Source organism: Alligator mississippiensis, chromosome 2 (assembly GCF_030867095.1).
Source record: "Alligator mississippiensis isolate rAllMis1 chromosome 2, rAllMis1, whole genome shotgun sequence".
Lineage (NCBI taxonomy): Eukaryota > Metazoa > Chordata > Crocodylia > Alligatoridae > Alligator > Alligator mississippiensis.
Genome location: NC_081825.1, coordinates 261,081,448 through 261,097,015, shown reverse-complemented (window position 1 = coordinate 261,097,015; position 15,568 = coordinate 261,081,448). Strand labels below are relative to the sequence as shown.

Here is a 15,568-nt window from a genome sequence, read left to right as displayed (position 1 = left end):
TCAGTCTTACCTCAATCCTAGGGAAACTCTTTGAGAAGATCATCAAGGAGCACATCTGTGATGGGCCGGCATCAGGGATGATGCTCAAGGGCAACCAGCACGGTTTCATTAGGGGCAGGTCATGTCAGACCAACCTGACTGCCTTTTATGATCAGGTCACAAAAGCATTGGATGCAGGTGTCGCCATGGATGTAGTCTTTCTGGACTTCAGCAAGGCCTTTGACACTGTCAACCACCCCATCCATCCTCATTAAAAAACTGGGCAACTGTGGCACTGATGCCTACAGAGTCAGATGGATTGCAAATTGGCTGAAGGGTCGTACTCAGAGGGTGGTGGTGGATGGGTCATATTTGACCTGGGGGGAAGTCGGCAGCGGAGTCCCCCAGGGCTCGGTCCTTGGGCCCGCACTGTTCAATTTCTTTACCAGCGATTTGGACGACGGGGTGAAAAGCAACCTGTTCAAATTTGCTGATGATACCAAGATTTGGGGTGAGATGGGCACACTAGTAGGGAGGAAAAGACTGCAGAAAGACCTGGATAGGTTGCAGGGGGGGCTAACAAAAACAGGATGCGTTTCAATACGGACAAGTGCAGGGTGCTGCACTTGGGCAGTAGTAACCAGCAGCACACTTATAAGATGGGAAACTCCCTTCTTGAGAGCACGGAGGCAGAAAGGGATCTTGGAGTCATCATTGACTCCAAGATGAACTTGGGCCGACAATGTGAGGTCACGGTCGGCAGGGCCAACTGGACCCTATTGTGCTTCCACAGGTGCATCTCAAGTAGGGCCAAGGAGGTGATCCTCCCCCTCTACACGACACTGGTCAGGCCACAGCTGAAGTACTGTGTCCAGTTCTGGGCACCCCACTTCAAGAGGGATGTGGAAAACATTGAGAGGGTCCAGAGGAGGGCCACCCGCATGATCCGGGGGCAGCAGGGCAGACCCTACAATGAGAGGCTACAGGACCTGAACCTGTTCATCTTCACAAGAGAAGGCTGAGGGGGGACCTTGTGACCATCTATAAACTCACTAGGGGGGACCAGAAGGGTTTGGGGGAGACCTTGTTTCCCCTAGCGCCCCCCAGGGATAACAAGGAATAATGGTCACAAGTTGTTGGAGAGTAGGTTTAGATTAGACATCCGTAAGAACTACTTCACAGTTAGGGCGGCTAGGAACTGGAACCAACTTCCAAGGGAAGTGGTGCTGGCTCCTACCCTGGGGGTCTTTAAGAAGAGGCTTGATGCCTACCTGGCTGGGGTCATTTGAGCCCAGTTTTCCTCCTGCCCAGGCAGGGGGTCGGACTTGAAGATCTACAAGGTCCCTTCTGACCCTACTTCTATGATTCTATGAAGGCTATTTGCTAGGATAAAGTTGTAAATGTACTAGACAGGACAACTTCTAAGGAATAACCAAAATGTAAAATGTATATATATATGCATTTATTTTTTTTTTTTATATTTTGGTTATTTTCTGGGAGAAGTTGTCCAGCTCAGCACATTTGTGATACACACATATATACCTATACATATATTACATACCATTCAGTACACACTTTTAAAAAAATCACGACTGAAATGGACCCATAGATCTAATTAAGAACAGCCAAGAAATAGAAGCATTACTCAGGAAATCCTAGGATGACTCACATATAACCATTCTAAGTCTCAGCATGCAAGGTTTTGTTAACTATTGTTGTGGCTGAAAACGTGGCAACCCTGTAGGAAACAACATCCATTACCATGGGAATTAGAGCTATTTTAACAGCATGACACCTTTTTATTGTATGTTTTTATTTTTATTTTTGACAGATTTTCACTGAAAGAGAACTGTTGATGTAGAGGCTACTTGTACAGAAAATGTTTTAGATATAGGTTCAGTCTGTTTTGGGATGAGACCTCTTGGCACCTGGACCCGAGACCTGTGGAATGTTGGTGCCCTTCCTAGTAACTCAGTTCCTGATTGGAGCTAGTTACACAAGTTGACTGCACAGGTACTGTCAAAGTTAATGGCTAATAAAGTCATTTTGTTAGAAGTCTGACTCTGCAGTATATTATATATTTATATTTGTATATACTTAGGTTAACTGGTGAGGACCTCTGTATCTTTTTATAGTTTGGATTTATGATTTGCAAAGCATATTTTCACAAGTATAATTTTGCTTAAAATTTTAGTGATATTTGAGATATAGCTTGCTTTTTTTTTTTTTTTTTTTAAGTCTGCTATTTTTTGCTGCACCCCAGTGAGAGATGATATATATAATGAAAGTAAACGTTTAATATGTACCATACACATTTTTGGATTTTGTTTTCAATATTTGCAATAGACACTGGGTGAAGTAACATTATAAATAATCACTGTATGCAATGTGACTTTTCCATTCCTGTCACACAAACATCAACAAGAAAGTAAGTTTATTTAAAGTATAAAACCATAAGCAGAAGCAGATCATGTTTTTAACCATGTGCACAATATTCTATACCAAGAAACCATTTCAAACATTTATTCTTAAAAGTTATTATGACAAAACCTAAGGAATTAGTTTTATAGACAAGGATTATGAGCTCTACAGCAAAAATGAACTTGACCCCCTGGGTGTTTTTTTTTCCTTTAACTGTTTGGCTGTTTGATATGCCTTACACAAAGCACAAGGCTCCTCCTGCTGTGCCAGATGTATTTAGAAGTCAAGACAGTTCCATCAGGAATTAAATGGCTCATCAAAAGAATGCAGCAGTAGAAGAATTGGTTCAGCAAAGCAATTAAACAGCAACAGATGAAAGGCTAGTTTATGTAAAAAGGATCCTCAAGCTTCAATTCCATGGTGCAGTTGGGATTTGAAAGCAGGAATAAAGAGCCTGTCTTCCATACCAACACACCAGAAAGTTAAACTGCTGCATGGAGTTTCTTTGAAATCTACATTTTACATCCCCTTTCAAGCATTTATAATTTTAACACAAAGGTGACTGACAGTAATCATTTTAAGCAGGTTATTTCAACAGCCCAGTTTAATACCATGTCTGAAAGAAACGCTGCTACTCAAAAATTGTATATTAACAGAGATGCCTTTGCATACATATATATATTCCCTCACCTGGCTGTAGAGAATGCACTTCATCTAATACCTTCTTGTTGATTTTTATCGAAATTATGAATATAATGGGCAATATCTTACAACACAGCAGCATTAATAAGAATGAAAGTGCAGTTAAAATCACCTCCTTCTGGATCCAAGCTACGAAAAGGTCTCAGAATTCTCAAGGAATTTCAACTGAGCAGATAACTATAATTTACACACATCTAAGTCTTTGAATACATGTATTGATGACCAGATCATTGAAAACCAACTTGTGCTGTCCAGCTGACATGACAATTTTGGAAGACTGAAATCTCTCCGATACTGTTTCCTACTGAACATATTTCCAAGGAGACAAAATGTTCTCAAAGAAGAACATCCCCTCCTTGATTATTAAATTACCTGTATTTTCTTCTTGGCTTAAAAAACTACTAAGGAGGACAGAAATATGACAAGGTCTAGTGTACATGTCTCTATCCCTTCAACTCTTTGCAGTGCATTAGGAAAACAGTATGAAGACTCAAGCAGAAGGGTACACCAGTAAACCACTCCTATAGCCAGCAGGACAACAATAATGTGGTAAAACAGGCCTTTCCATATTGAAATTGTATGCATAAGAAAATAACGTATGTAGTGTGCATAAGAATGTGGTGTAATGTAAACTGACACCATTGCCTTTGTTTATAAGAGGAAATGAATAAAGAATGAAGATACTGTTTCTTTTTTTTAGACAAACTATTTTCTTCAAAAAACTGGAAGAACATCAGTATGGAAATGTCGGCACAGAAGACAGAAACTGCTGTTTACAGGGAAGAGAATTTTTTTTTATGGAGTCAGATATATCTGATAAACAGTATAGGCAAGGAGGCACAGCAAATTAGCATTATACAAATACAGCCAGATACCAATTATAAAAAAAGGAAATACCCACCTAGTTTTGCCTCAGAAGTGTCCATCTCCCATTTGCTTTTCGGAATGTAACCCTAAATCATACACAGAAAGAAGCTCGGAGGATTAGAGACACACACACATTCATATTACTTTTGAACTGGAAACAGCATTATAATGGGAGTTTAAATTATTTCTTTTGGTAAACTACAGTTCTCAGTTATCAGCAAAATGAAACAGGTCATTCAGTACTTCCATACCCATTTTCTATTCATTGCTTTTAGCTGCTCTTGTGCATTGTTACAAGAATGCTTCTCACTACAAAAAGAACTCTAGAATAAGTTTAACATACAGCAACGGTACTAAACTATGTGCACAGATTTGTCATGCTACCTTGCCCTGAGGGCCATAAATTTGAAAGACAACTGATCATGTGTTACAAATAACAAAATAGTCTAAAAATACAGCTGCAAAAAAATACTGTGTGTAGCAATTTGCTCAGGAATCTTTTTCCAAAATAATTTGGTATCTCCAGATTTCCCTGACTATACTTATATTAAAGGAACATACAAGAATTTAGGATATAAATTAATGGAGTACTGAACTAAATAGTTAAATGTGAATTTTTACTAGTTAAAATTAGCTAGTTGGTTTAATCACTGAGATTTAAGCACTAATAAATTGGTATGTTTCAAATGAGAGGTTCTATCATAATTCAAACATTGTTATAATTAATGTTCTACAACTATGTAAGTAACTGAACTAAAATAAGGTTCTCTGGGAAAATCTTATATGTTTTATTAGACCAACTAAACAGCTGGAAAAATTTTTTTTAGCAAGCTTTTGGGTTTAAAATTCCTTCGTCAGGCTGAGAAAGCATCTGCAGTTGGTATGCGCTCTTCCCAACAGCAGATGCTTCCTCAGCCTGATGAAGGATTTTTAAACCCAAAAGCTTGCTAAGAAAATTTTTTCTAACTATTTAGTTAGTCTAGTAAAAGATATCAGATTTACCCAAAGAACCTTGTTTGCCTATGTCCTTAGACCAACATGGCTACAACCTACACTCCTGAACTAAAATAATGAATTTTATATATAATAAAATGTCTAGAGTTTATTCCATGCAAAACAAAGCAATAGTTTTAAATTGTGCATAACCCATTTGGTTATGTTCTTTCATTTTATAGAGACTTTGCTTAATGAGGGTTTATTTATATTATTTATCTATACTCTCTTATATGTTGTTGTTTCAAACTGCTAAATTTAGTATAACATTACCTGTTCAAAGAAGGTTCACATATGTAATCCCCTTTCCCCTCATCATACTGAAATGCATCCTGTATCAGAGACCATATAAGAATTTGGATTTGCTGAAATCTCTTACGGGGGTGCTGACCCCTTTGTTGCAATTCGTAGTCCACAATGATTATGTTAACTCCATGTCTATTTTATTTATTGTCTGGGTCTCGGGAGATTTGCATATAACTTGCACTGTACATGACGAAGACTAGTAGATTAGATTATATCACTCCAGAGCACTATCTTGCTGTTGTCTATTTGTTAGTGATATGTACTCTTCCAAAATTGTTGTAAAATTCTACCTTTTATTCCATCATAATTTTAGTATTGTAAGAGTGATTTTTAGTTGATTACAGATTACATATTTTAATGTACTATAGACAACTTTTAAATCAGATATATATTTTATATAAATGTAGTCAGTCTGTGCTGCAATGTTACACTGTAATTAATAAGAACTTTTACATTAACCATTTTAGTACAACTTTTTATGGACCTCTGTGATATATAGGCTGATTTTAGCACCATACTAACAAGAACACTAAATTTAAGAAGTCAATACTTTATATCTTTAAGCACAGAAAAAAACGTTTTGTTTTTATCTGAACTATATAAAGAATCCTATAGCTGATATATCAACATAGAAATGACTGTCATGGGGTGAATTTAATGTCCTGTGTACTGGGTGCTGACTCTGCACAGCACCCCCTTCTTCAGTTAGAGGAAAACAAAGATTCAGATTCCATCCTTTAGTACAAAACAGTTGGATTCCTCCGAGGGATATTAGTTAATTGGCAGAAATTCTGACATCTTTTCCAAAGACTTTAAAGAAATGTAAAAAAAATGAATGCAAAAGACCCACCAACTGCTCTCAAGATGACAAAAGACATCAAATTCAGTGAATTGTTTCACCTTTCTGTACTAGTCTGGCATACCTGCTTCTGCCATTGGCTATACCAATGAACAGAAGAGATGACCTGCAGCAGATAACTCTGCTTTTTTCTTGACTCCCAAATGGAAAACATTTCCATATGTGGGTTATTTTAATTTAATAATAATTTGTTTAATCTTAACCATCAAACTTTCCTCATAGCTTTATGCAAATGTCATATGTAGTTGTGTGTATTGAACATCAGAACACAAGTCAAACGCAAAGAGAGAGAAAGAGAGAGAGAGAATTTACCCTCAAAAAACTAAAAACACAGCTGTCTATTGTAAGTGTTACCTACTTCCAGGCAATAAAAGGATAGCTGCCTTTTTCCTGAAAGCATGGAAAGTGCTGTTAGGTATAATTCTTGACCACACTGTACTTAGTCTTATTCTCTGTTCAAAGAATAAGTTATTAAAGAGAATAAATGAGTCATATTGAGAATAAATGTTTATTAAAATCCACTCAGCTTAAGATTTAGTCTTTAACTTTGTATTTCCTGTCTCTACCTTATTCCATTCCTAAGGAATGGCAAGTTTTTGCCAAGAAAGAAGCTTCGGTGTGCATCACATACAACATTGCTTCCTTTTTATTGCAACTTAGCTCTCCTGTGGTGGAAGCCAGGTTTTTGGCATGCACAATTCGTCCAACATTGAGAAGATGCAGCTCAGACCTGAAGGAGTTGCATCTATGCCATAATCAACTGTAGTGGCCTTTTAAGTCTTTAAGGAATAAAAAGCCAGGCCTAACCCCAATTTCTCAGCCTTCAGTAATCTAAATGATATGCCTGCTCAACTCTGAATAATCAATTGCTATTAATAACCAAAGCCAGTGCATCTTCACAGAACATATATGTTTCATACCAAGCCTTCCTAAGAGGTAAAATAGTATCAGAAACTTCTGTAGCCACAAAGAACTGCTTAGTCAAATGCAAGCTGAAGTAAAGCAAGTTTGCAAACCTCTGATCCCATTCACAGTTTCTACAGGATTTGGTATTTACATCAGATAATCCAGAAGTAACAGGAAGTGTAGGTTTTTCCTTTTCCCCACCTGAAATTTTCAAACCTGAATATTCTTGATAAAAAGACTCAATGGGCTGTAGCTTGTAAATGTGCCAGGGCATGTCACTATACTCCAGTGAGAATACTGTTCCTATAGCAAATATATTCATGGATTTTTAAAATCAGTTAAAAATAACAGAGCAAGAGCATTGGTGCTAAAGTACTCTCAGATACACACAAGAAACTAATCCCTAAAAACATATGCATTAACACCACATTGTTAGTAACCTCAATTCTCTGCTGTGCCCAGCAATAAGACTTTTTTGTAAGCATTTTAAGAAAAGACAGTTTGTTAGACATGGCTGTCAAGTCTCCTACCAGTTCACTCTCCTCTTCCTCTGCTGCATCTTTCTTATTTTCTTCTTTCTGGTCTTCAATATTTGCATCAAAATCTTCCATTTCCACCTGGTCCAAAACAAAAACAAAGGATTCAGCTGCACTGTTTGATAAAGTATTATGTACTTCACAGAAAAGACCCCAGAACTCAGATAACAGAACATGGAAGAGAACAAACAAATATACTGGTGTTGACACAAATGCCATTCCCCCCACCACAGAAGTATTTTCATTTCAGATTCTCTTCTTGATTCAGAAAAAAATGAATTTGGTGTAGGAAAGTCACAGTAATAGCTTATTGTTCTCGACACACATTTTGCTAATGGATCCTATCAGTAAAATACTTCTCTCATGTTACATACAAACACACGTTTCAAAATGTATATTAATACTCAAAGTCTCAAAAAGGATGCCAAATTTAGAACTTATACACCATCTAGCAAGAACCCATTCTCTAGTTGCCAACATGTCTCTACCAAGCCTATATCTTAAGGGATATGTAGATACTACATGGACAGAGACCTTGAAAAATAATAAGGATGAGTATTTTCAGGTGCAAGATAATTTCACACCCATAATCAACTTTGCCCATGTATTGCTTCCTATGACCTTTCTCTGCTGATTTCATATACACACACCAAAGTATATATAAATTAACTCAATCTGTTCATAACTCCTCATGCCTTTAATGAAAATGGAATGCACAAATTAAATTAGATTCCAAAATTACATTTGATCTGACCCTTCTTGAGATCTGAGACTTTTGCTCCTCTGAAATTAGTAGTTTCAAGAGCTTTAGTACCTGTAGACTGTAAAATGCATTGCTGACCTCAAGGTTTGTAAGAAACCTTGAGTTTTCAAGAAGTTGCAACTAATAAATCTTGTTTTCTTACTTTGGCAGCCCAAGTGACCAGGGCTATAACAAAAGCTGCTGTGACATCACATGCAATTGTGTTATACTCAAAATATACACAGTTTGTGCACCAATCTATTCTCGGTGTAGTAAAATACCTGTCTAAGACAATTACAAAAGTTAACCCAATAAAGCTATGTTAAAGCAGACTCTGCTGGGAACACAGCATAACAGACATTTCTCTCAGATTTCTTCTCCAGCCACATATTATTTTCTGTGACAAGATCTCTGGACTTTCCAAATCAGACCCAGAGATATCAATGGGTTTCAGAAACTTCATAACCTTTTTCTAGTTTCTGACCTGATTAATCAATCAGATGTAGAGCAGAAATAACCCCTGGCACCTCCTCTGAGAGGGCAACAGTGCTCTTAAATAAGCAGACAACAGCTGTGGAGAGTGAAGTTCTTAACAATAGCCCAAAGAGGCATAAGTATAGGCTCCACAGGAGGAACAGTTAAATACTTCACATTCTTTCTTGTCTGGGAGAGTCATGGGGTAATGTAATGCACTGCTGATTCAACCGGCATTTACTTTGGTACAGTTCCAAATATACTACTGCTTCCTAACATGTGATGACTAGATCTTTCTGCAATTTACATTTGCAATATAAATACAAACATACACTTTCACTGCACTCAATTACAGCAAATCTCACCTCTTCAATAGCAGCATCTTGTAACAGAGAACGAATATCCAAACGCATCATGTGACGTGGTGCTGTTTCCCAGTGATCAGACATCTAAAGAGAGACATACAAAATAAAGCATCTTCTACAACCCAATACAAAGGAAGAATGGAGGGTTCTATGTTCAAGAGTGCAATCAGCAAGAACCACTGGGAAAATGGGCCTACCTATCTTAAAAACAAAACAAACCAAACTTTGGACTACATTTGTTATAAAAGAATAAACTTTTACCACTATTAATGGGCCTAAATGCTGAAAGAAAGGCAACTTCAGTAACCCCTGTGATTCCACATCTTTATACAGTTACCCTATTGATCTCCTTCAGCTTGCGTCCATGAATATTCCTCTTGGAACAAGTCTGGTTATCTGCACTCATTTCAGCTAGATATACCTAGAAAGAGAAACTCAATATTAAACACTGGAAATATACTAGGAAACCAGTAAGTTCACCAAGATGTTAATAACAGGTGTTATGGCAGTTTTTCCACAAAGTATTTGAGTGGAAGGGTTATAGATGCTGAAGATGTACTTATGAAAATTAGTAAGCCCTTATACCACCACATAATAGTTGGCCTCAAAGAGGGCTTCATGGGTTTCTTTTCATCTATAGAGGACATGGCTTTCAGAAGTTTGGAAACACTGGTTTACAGATGCTATTGAGTATGATTACTTCTTGAACCCGTTACCTCAAAGCCCTTTGTTTTTGCTGCACTCCAGAACTGTTCAAAGTGCCGCACTCTGTCATTGATGGCATCAAGGATAATGAATGGAAAGAAGCCATCATCCAAGGTCTTTTTGAAGGTTTTAAACATGCTCGTGCGGTAGGTCTCTTCCATGTCAGCTTCATATTCATATTCCATCACCTGGGTCCAGGACAAAAACAAATTATAAGAAAGCAGAAAGAACCCTAACATAGGTGCAAATCCAAAATGCTGACATCACAATCTCTGAGTACAGGCAGTCCTTGGACTTATAACACAATTGGTTCCTGAAAACCACGTCTTAAGTAGAAATGTCATAACTTGGAACCGATTTTCCCATAGGAACAACGTTATAAATGGGGGATTGGTTCCTGAACCAAGGCCTGATACCCCCTATTTTCAACAAAAATAACCCAGAATTTTGTACTCAGTGAATTCTGGATGAGTAATATAGTTACATTAATATATTTATACTGTAAACAGAAATCATATTGATCTGGAAGGACTTCTTTGAGGTGACATTGCTGGACTTTTTGAAGGGCTCTTGGCTGGAATCTTCTCAGGAGTCTTGGCTGCAGTTTTTTCTGGAGTCTTGTCCACTTTCTTAAACAAAAGCATCCAAGGAAGTTTGGAGAGAGGTTCTCCAGGGAGATGGGCGACGCAGCAAACTCATTCACTTGTGTGGCGTGGCATGGCATCAAGCAGCGTAAAGTCAAAACTGATGCCAGAAAGTTGAAACAGGGTGTCAATTTATAAATGTTGTAAGTGGCATTTGTTGTAACTCAAAACGTCATAAGTTGAGGACTGCCCGTATACAGGAGTAGAAGCAAACTTCTCTCTTCAAGTACATTAAAAAAAATTTATATATCTCTATCTCTATCTCATTTGGCTACATATGGAAATGCCTTGCTCAAAAGAAAACAACACAATCTACTATCCCAAAGCAATAGATTTAAACCCTGTTGTAAAGCAATAGATTTAAACCCTGTTGTAAATACATTATTTCATGCCTCCTTGAAAACAAAAACTCCTCTTCCTTTCTTGAGCAAAGACCTATGTCAAGAAACAAACTGAGTATACCTTCTTCTTCACTTTTTTCCCTGTATCTGGGTCTCTCTCCTCTTTTTCCACTTCAGTGATGAAATAGTCATCCAGGCTGAGCACTCTGGGTGCAGGCCCTCCGCAGTCTACTTCCTTATCCTGGGAATGAAAAGGATGAGTATAAATTCCATTCACCATGGGGGACCTCAGAATGCACTGAGCTTTTATCAGCATTCTGTTTAATGCTGAGCAAAAGATAACTGATCCTTTTACAGATTATCACTCCCCTTCTATACTGGAGAGAAATTCCATTTGAAGATAAGGAAGCTAATATAAGTATAGTACCCACTTCAAATATTCTTTAAGTAAATATAGAAGATTCTGGTCCACAGATTGCACACTTACATGGGTAAATGGACACTGAGGCACACCGGACGCAGGGGGAGGAGTGGTGGCCAAAATTTCCGGCTGGAACACACTTAAAGAAATTGGGACGGTTCTGTCCAAGACTAACCTAATACGAACCCTCTGTACAACTTAACTTGACTGAACAATTCCCTGTCCACACATGTATACCATTAAAGCCAAATTTTCTCTCTCTTTCTTATATAGCACTGGACAAGTAGAAAGGCAAGAAATGGCAGAAGTATGTACGCAAAGGCATCTGCTGACATGCTAAGATTTAAGGGCTAAGGAGAGTCTGACAACACAGGAAGCAGCTACTTACTTACCCTGATTAATTTTGCTACATGTGTCTTTCCACTGCCAGGCAATCCCCTCATTATGATAACAATCTGGAACAGAGACCACGTAAAGGGAAAGATGAGCTTTAGTGCTCTATTAAAAGAACCTTCTGAGAACAGGAAATGGTCTTCTCTCTACCAACCAAAATACTCTAACTCACAACCCTGCATCCCTTGGATACAGATTCAAAAAGCAGTTATAAACCATTTTGCTGGAAACAGTAAAGACCAGAACCTTTGGTCATACAAATCATTGTAGTTCCATTAATCAATCAACTGAATGGTGTAAATCAATGCAGTGTGCCGATTTATACCAACTGAGACTGTCTTTATAATGTAAATTTTAATGGATTTGGGTAAATTAGGTTATTAGGATGAACCCAACTTGACTAAATAATTCCCCACCCACACGTACACACAATACCAACTTTTCTTTCTTCTTTGCATTTCCATGGAAGGCCTCTCAAAGCTCCCCCAGATTGACCTTCACAGCTTTGTTTGCCCCAATCTCTTTACAGCTACCTTCACTTTGTCTATGATTAATACACTAGATATCAATCTGCTCCCTTTCAGGGGCTCACAGATTATTTGATGGCCTTGAAGGGGACTAGAACCTGCTTCAGAAACTTGTATACCATAAATGTTAGAAATGTATCAAAATATGGACCATTATACACAGGCTGTTGCTTTCAGAATGGATAGCAACTCCATACTACTCACCCTCTCTGGCCTGCTGTCCCGTCCTGGTAACTTCAAAATATCATCTACATTTTTAGACTCTGGCTTCCTCTCCACTCGTGGGGTAGGGGGAGGCTGGCGGGGTACTGATGGAGCAGAAATGGGCATTCTCTCCTCGGGGTAGTTTCTTCGATCACCTACAAATCCCAGAAATTGTAGACACATTTGCTCAGCCCAGTGAAATCAGAAATCTGTGACTCTCCCATTCTCAATCCAAGGGATTTGAAAAGGCACCAATAATTTCACACTTTGTTTTTGCCTCAGTTATGGTCAGGTTTGTAAAGGAAAAGGTAAAAATTAACTCGTATCGCAAAAACAGAAAATCTGGACTGATGGAAATGTTTCAAAGAGGCAGACTGTCTACTCATATAAGAACAAGACGAATAAAGGATCACCGCAGCAAAAATCTCAGCCACCAACGGTTTCCTCTATACCCTAAGGAAAGCTGTTTATAATCTCTTTAAAAATTGTAAAATGGGAGTAATAAAGAACATCTTCTAGGTGGGCTGTGAGGCTTAACCACTGTTTCTAAAACACTTTAATTATCTAAATCTCCTACAGAAGTGTTGAATATAACTACTGTCTGGAATAAAACACCTGGAATGATCGTCACAATTTTTCTGGCTAATTTATGTTGGTCTGTGACTATTTATTTCACAGTTCTGCAAACCAGAGGAAATATAGGCAGATACAGTGTGAAATCATATTATTAAAATCCATGGTAAATAATGGGACAGACAAAATCCAAAACAAGTTTAGGTGGTTTTGACAAATTTGTGGTACATATCTGTTGGATTTTCACTTTTCAAAAGTCCAATTTTTTCATAACCCTTTCCTTCCTGCTGCTTACCAATACTGGAATTAAATCTGCTTTGCCCATGGGAGTAAGACTATGGACAGTGATAAAGACCTAAAATATCATTAAAATGTTAGCATCGGGAGTTAAGCACTATGGCAGTCAACACCAACTAAGGCACTATTTCAACACTGAGGAATTCTGATTACCTGTATTACTGATGGGCAAACTAAATGCATTTTTCTAGATCTCATTATCTGAGAAACATACAACCACCAGTACAATAAATTATTCTGATAATCTCCACTAAAATTTACATCTTTACTGAAGGAATTCAAATGATAAAATTAACCTCCCTGTGATCCTATCTCCCTTGTTACCTTTTCCCAATCTTCTACTACGGGGGTTTTCAACCTTTTTTGGCCAGGGTACCCCCAGCGGCTGGTCAAGAAGCGGGGAGTCCCCCAGCAGCTGGTCAACAAGCAGGGGTGGGGGGGGCCACGCAGTGTGCAGCATATAACAGCAAAACCAGAAGGGCCAGCAGCTTCTCTATGCTGCTGCCGCATACCCCGTGGGGCCTTCCAAAGTATCCCCAGGGGTACGCATACCCCCAGTTGAAACCCCCCCGTGTACTACATTCAAGGAACTGTACCTCCAAACATGGAAGGCCCATGATCATAGGTTGAGCGATCTGGCTTCCTTTCATATGATGGTCTTTCAAAGCTCCCTCGCCTTGTGGAGGGATGATCTTTCTTGTCACGGTAAGACTGCGTCCTTGAAGGTACAGTTGGAGGAACCCTGCCAGAAGAGACAGTATTTCTACAATGTTCTAGGATATTTCCTAAGGAGTACATCAAAAACTTGCAGTTTGTGAACCTAAATTGCAAACAGAACTGACTATCTGACAAGCAATACAGCATTAATCATGTGGACATCTCAGCCTGTCCTACATTACATACCTGTCCTCTCGAGGGTGGCGCTCTTTCTCAAACCTCTCACGATCATAATCTCCAGAACTACGGTCTCTGTGCACTTCCCGCTCCCTCTTGAAATCTCGGTGATCTATACTGGAATTGCCTTGACGCTCAAAGTAAGGTTCACGATCTCTTTCTCTGTTGTAACGGTCACGCTGGCCTGGGTGCTCTGAAAAAAGAAAACACAGAAATCTGAATGATAAATATAATCTCCAAACCTTAAAAAGCTCCCAAAAGTACAGGAAAAGCAAACAGGAATATAGAGCACTGAAGTGGAGAGGGGCTCTCATTTAGTAGAAAACCAGTTCCCAACTGTGCCAGTAAAACTGTATTATACAATTGAATTAATGTATTTATAAATCTCCCTCTTGAAGCTAGTTAGATTGCTGGTCCTACAACTGCTACGGGAAGCATACAAATGTTATCCTAATGAACCCCTACAAGAGAGCAGCACACAACCTTTTGCTAGAAAAAGGGACCTCTGGTTTCATATACACCTGTGCTGTCTCCCTACACCTCTCTCAGAGCCATTTCAGAGCTACCCACCTTTAGGGAATGGCTGTCTCTCAGGCAGAGGCTCTGGTCGCAGGGTTATTCTTTCCCCATAGGGAATTTGTTCTACTTTACTGGTGGTAATATCTGATAAAGAAAGTCAACAAGAAAATAATTAAGAACTGCTCAAAACTGTTCCTCAGTTCCTGTCTCATCCAAAGCAATAATATTGTGACATTCAAAAGAGGAAAAGGTAACTTGGCCTCAGTATGCAGAGGTCTACCATGTTAAAAAAAACTTTACTACATTAATGTTAATCAATGACTACACAGAGGAACGTGCTGGACTATTAATGTATTATTTCCTCATATATGTAACTGTCATTATTTCAATTAAAGATACAGATGTGAATTGAATATATTTCCCAGAATAGCAGTCCAAATGGCAGTCCCTAGCAACACTGCAATTAAAATCTGTGTTTCTGATCCTAGATGTGCTTCAGTGAAGGCCAAAGGTGAAACAAACAGGGCTACAATTAATTATTTTTACTACTGTCCTATTATTAGAGTGGAATTTAACACTGGAAAAGAAATGCAAATTACCTTTAAATGCTCCTAGCTAAAATTCATCAAAAAAATCTGACCTCAGCACTGTATGTTTTAATAATTTTTACTAAAAATATTTGACTCTGTTGAAGTTATTAAGAGGTAAAAAATAAAATAGTTTAACCAGAAAGGAACTTTTCAGCATTTTTGTAACTTGCCATATTTGCAATTTTTTAAAAGTTAATTTCTTTAAGACATTCTCACTACAACTAAGGGAACTTGGCACTACTGTATTTTTTCACATATAACACACACCCTATTTTTGGAAGGCCTCAAGAAAGAAAAAAAGATCTTACCT

The 15,568-nt window shown here is 38.2% G+C and overlaps 1 protein-coding gene across 1 annotated transcript in view; it reads right to left on the bottom strand.

The window, feature by feature from the left end:
- The window catches only part of YLPM1 (YLP motif containing 1), a 61,266-nt gene that overhangs the window by 11,634 nt on the left and 34,064 nt on the right, over nt 1–15,568 (bottom strand). The window contains exons 8-18 of the mRNA XM_059723095.1: nt 14,720–14,812; nt 14,159–14,342; nt 13,852–13,997; nt 12,386–12,540; nt 11,654–11,716; nt 10,962–11,081; nt 9,867–10,043; nt 9,488–9,571; nt 9,151–9,234; nt 7,564–7,650; nt 4,004–4,055 (exon numbers count right to left, since the gene is read on the bottom strand). Of these exons, the coding sequence (XP_059579078.1) occupies nt 4,004–4,055; nt 7,564–7,650; nt 9,151–9,234; nt 9,488–9,571; nt 9,867–10,043; nt 10,962–11,081; nt 11,654–11,716; nt 12,386–12,540; nt 13,852–13,997; nt 14,159–14,342; nt 14,720–14,812 (1,245 nt within the window). The remainder of the gene's footprint in view (nt 1–4,003; nt 4,056–7,563; nt 7,651–9,150; nt 9,235–9,487; nt 9,572–9,866; nt 10,044–10,961; nt 11,082–11,653; nt 11,717–12,385; nt 12,541–13,851; nt 13,998–14,158; nt 14,343–14,719; nt 14,813–15,568) is intronic.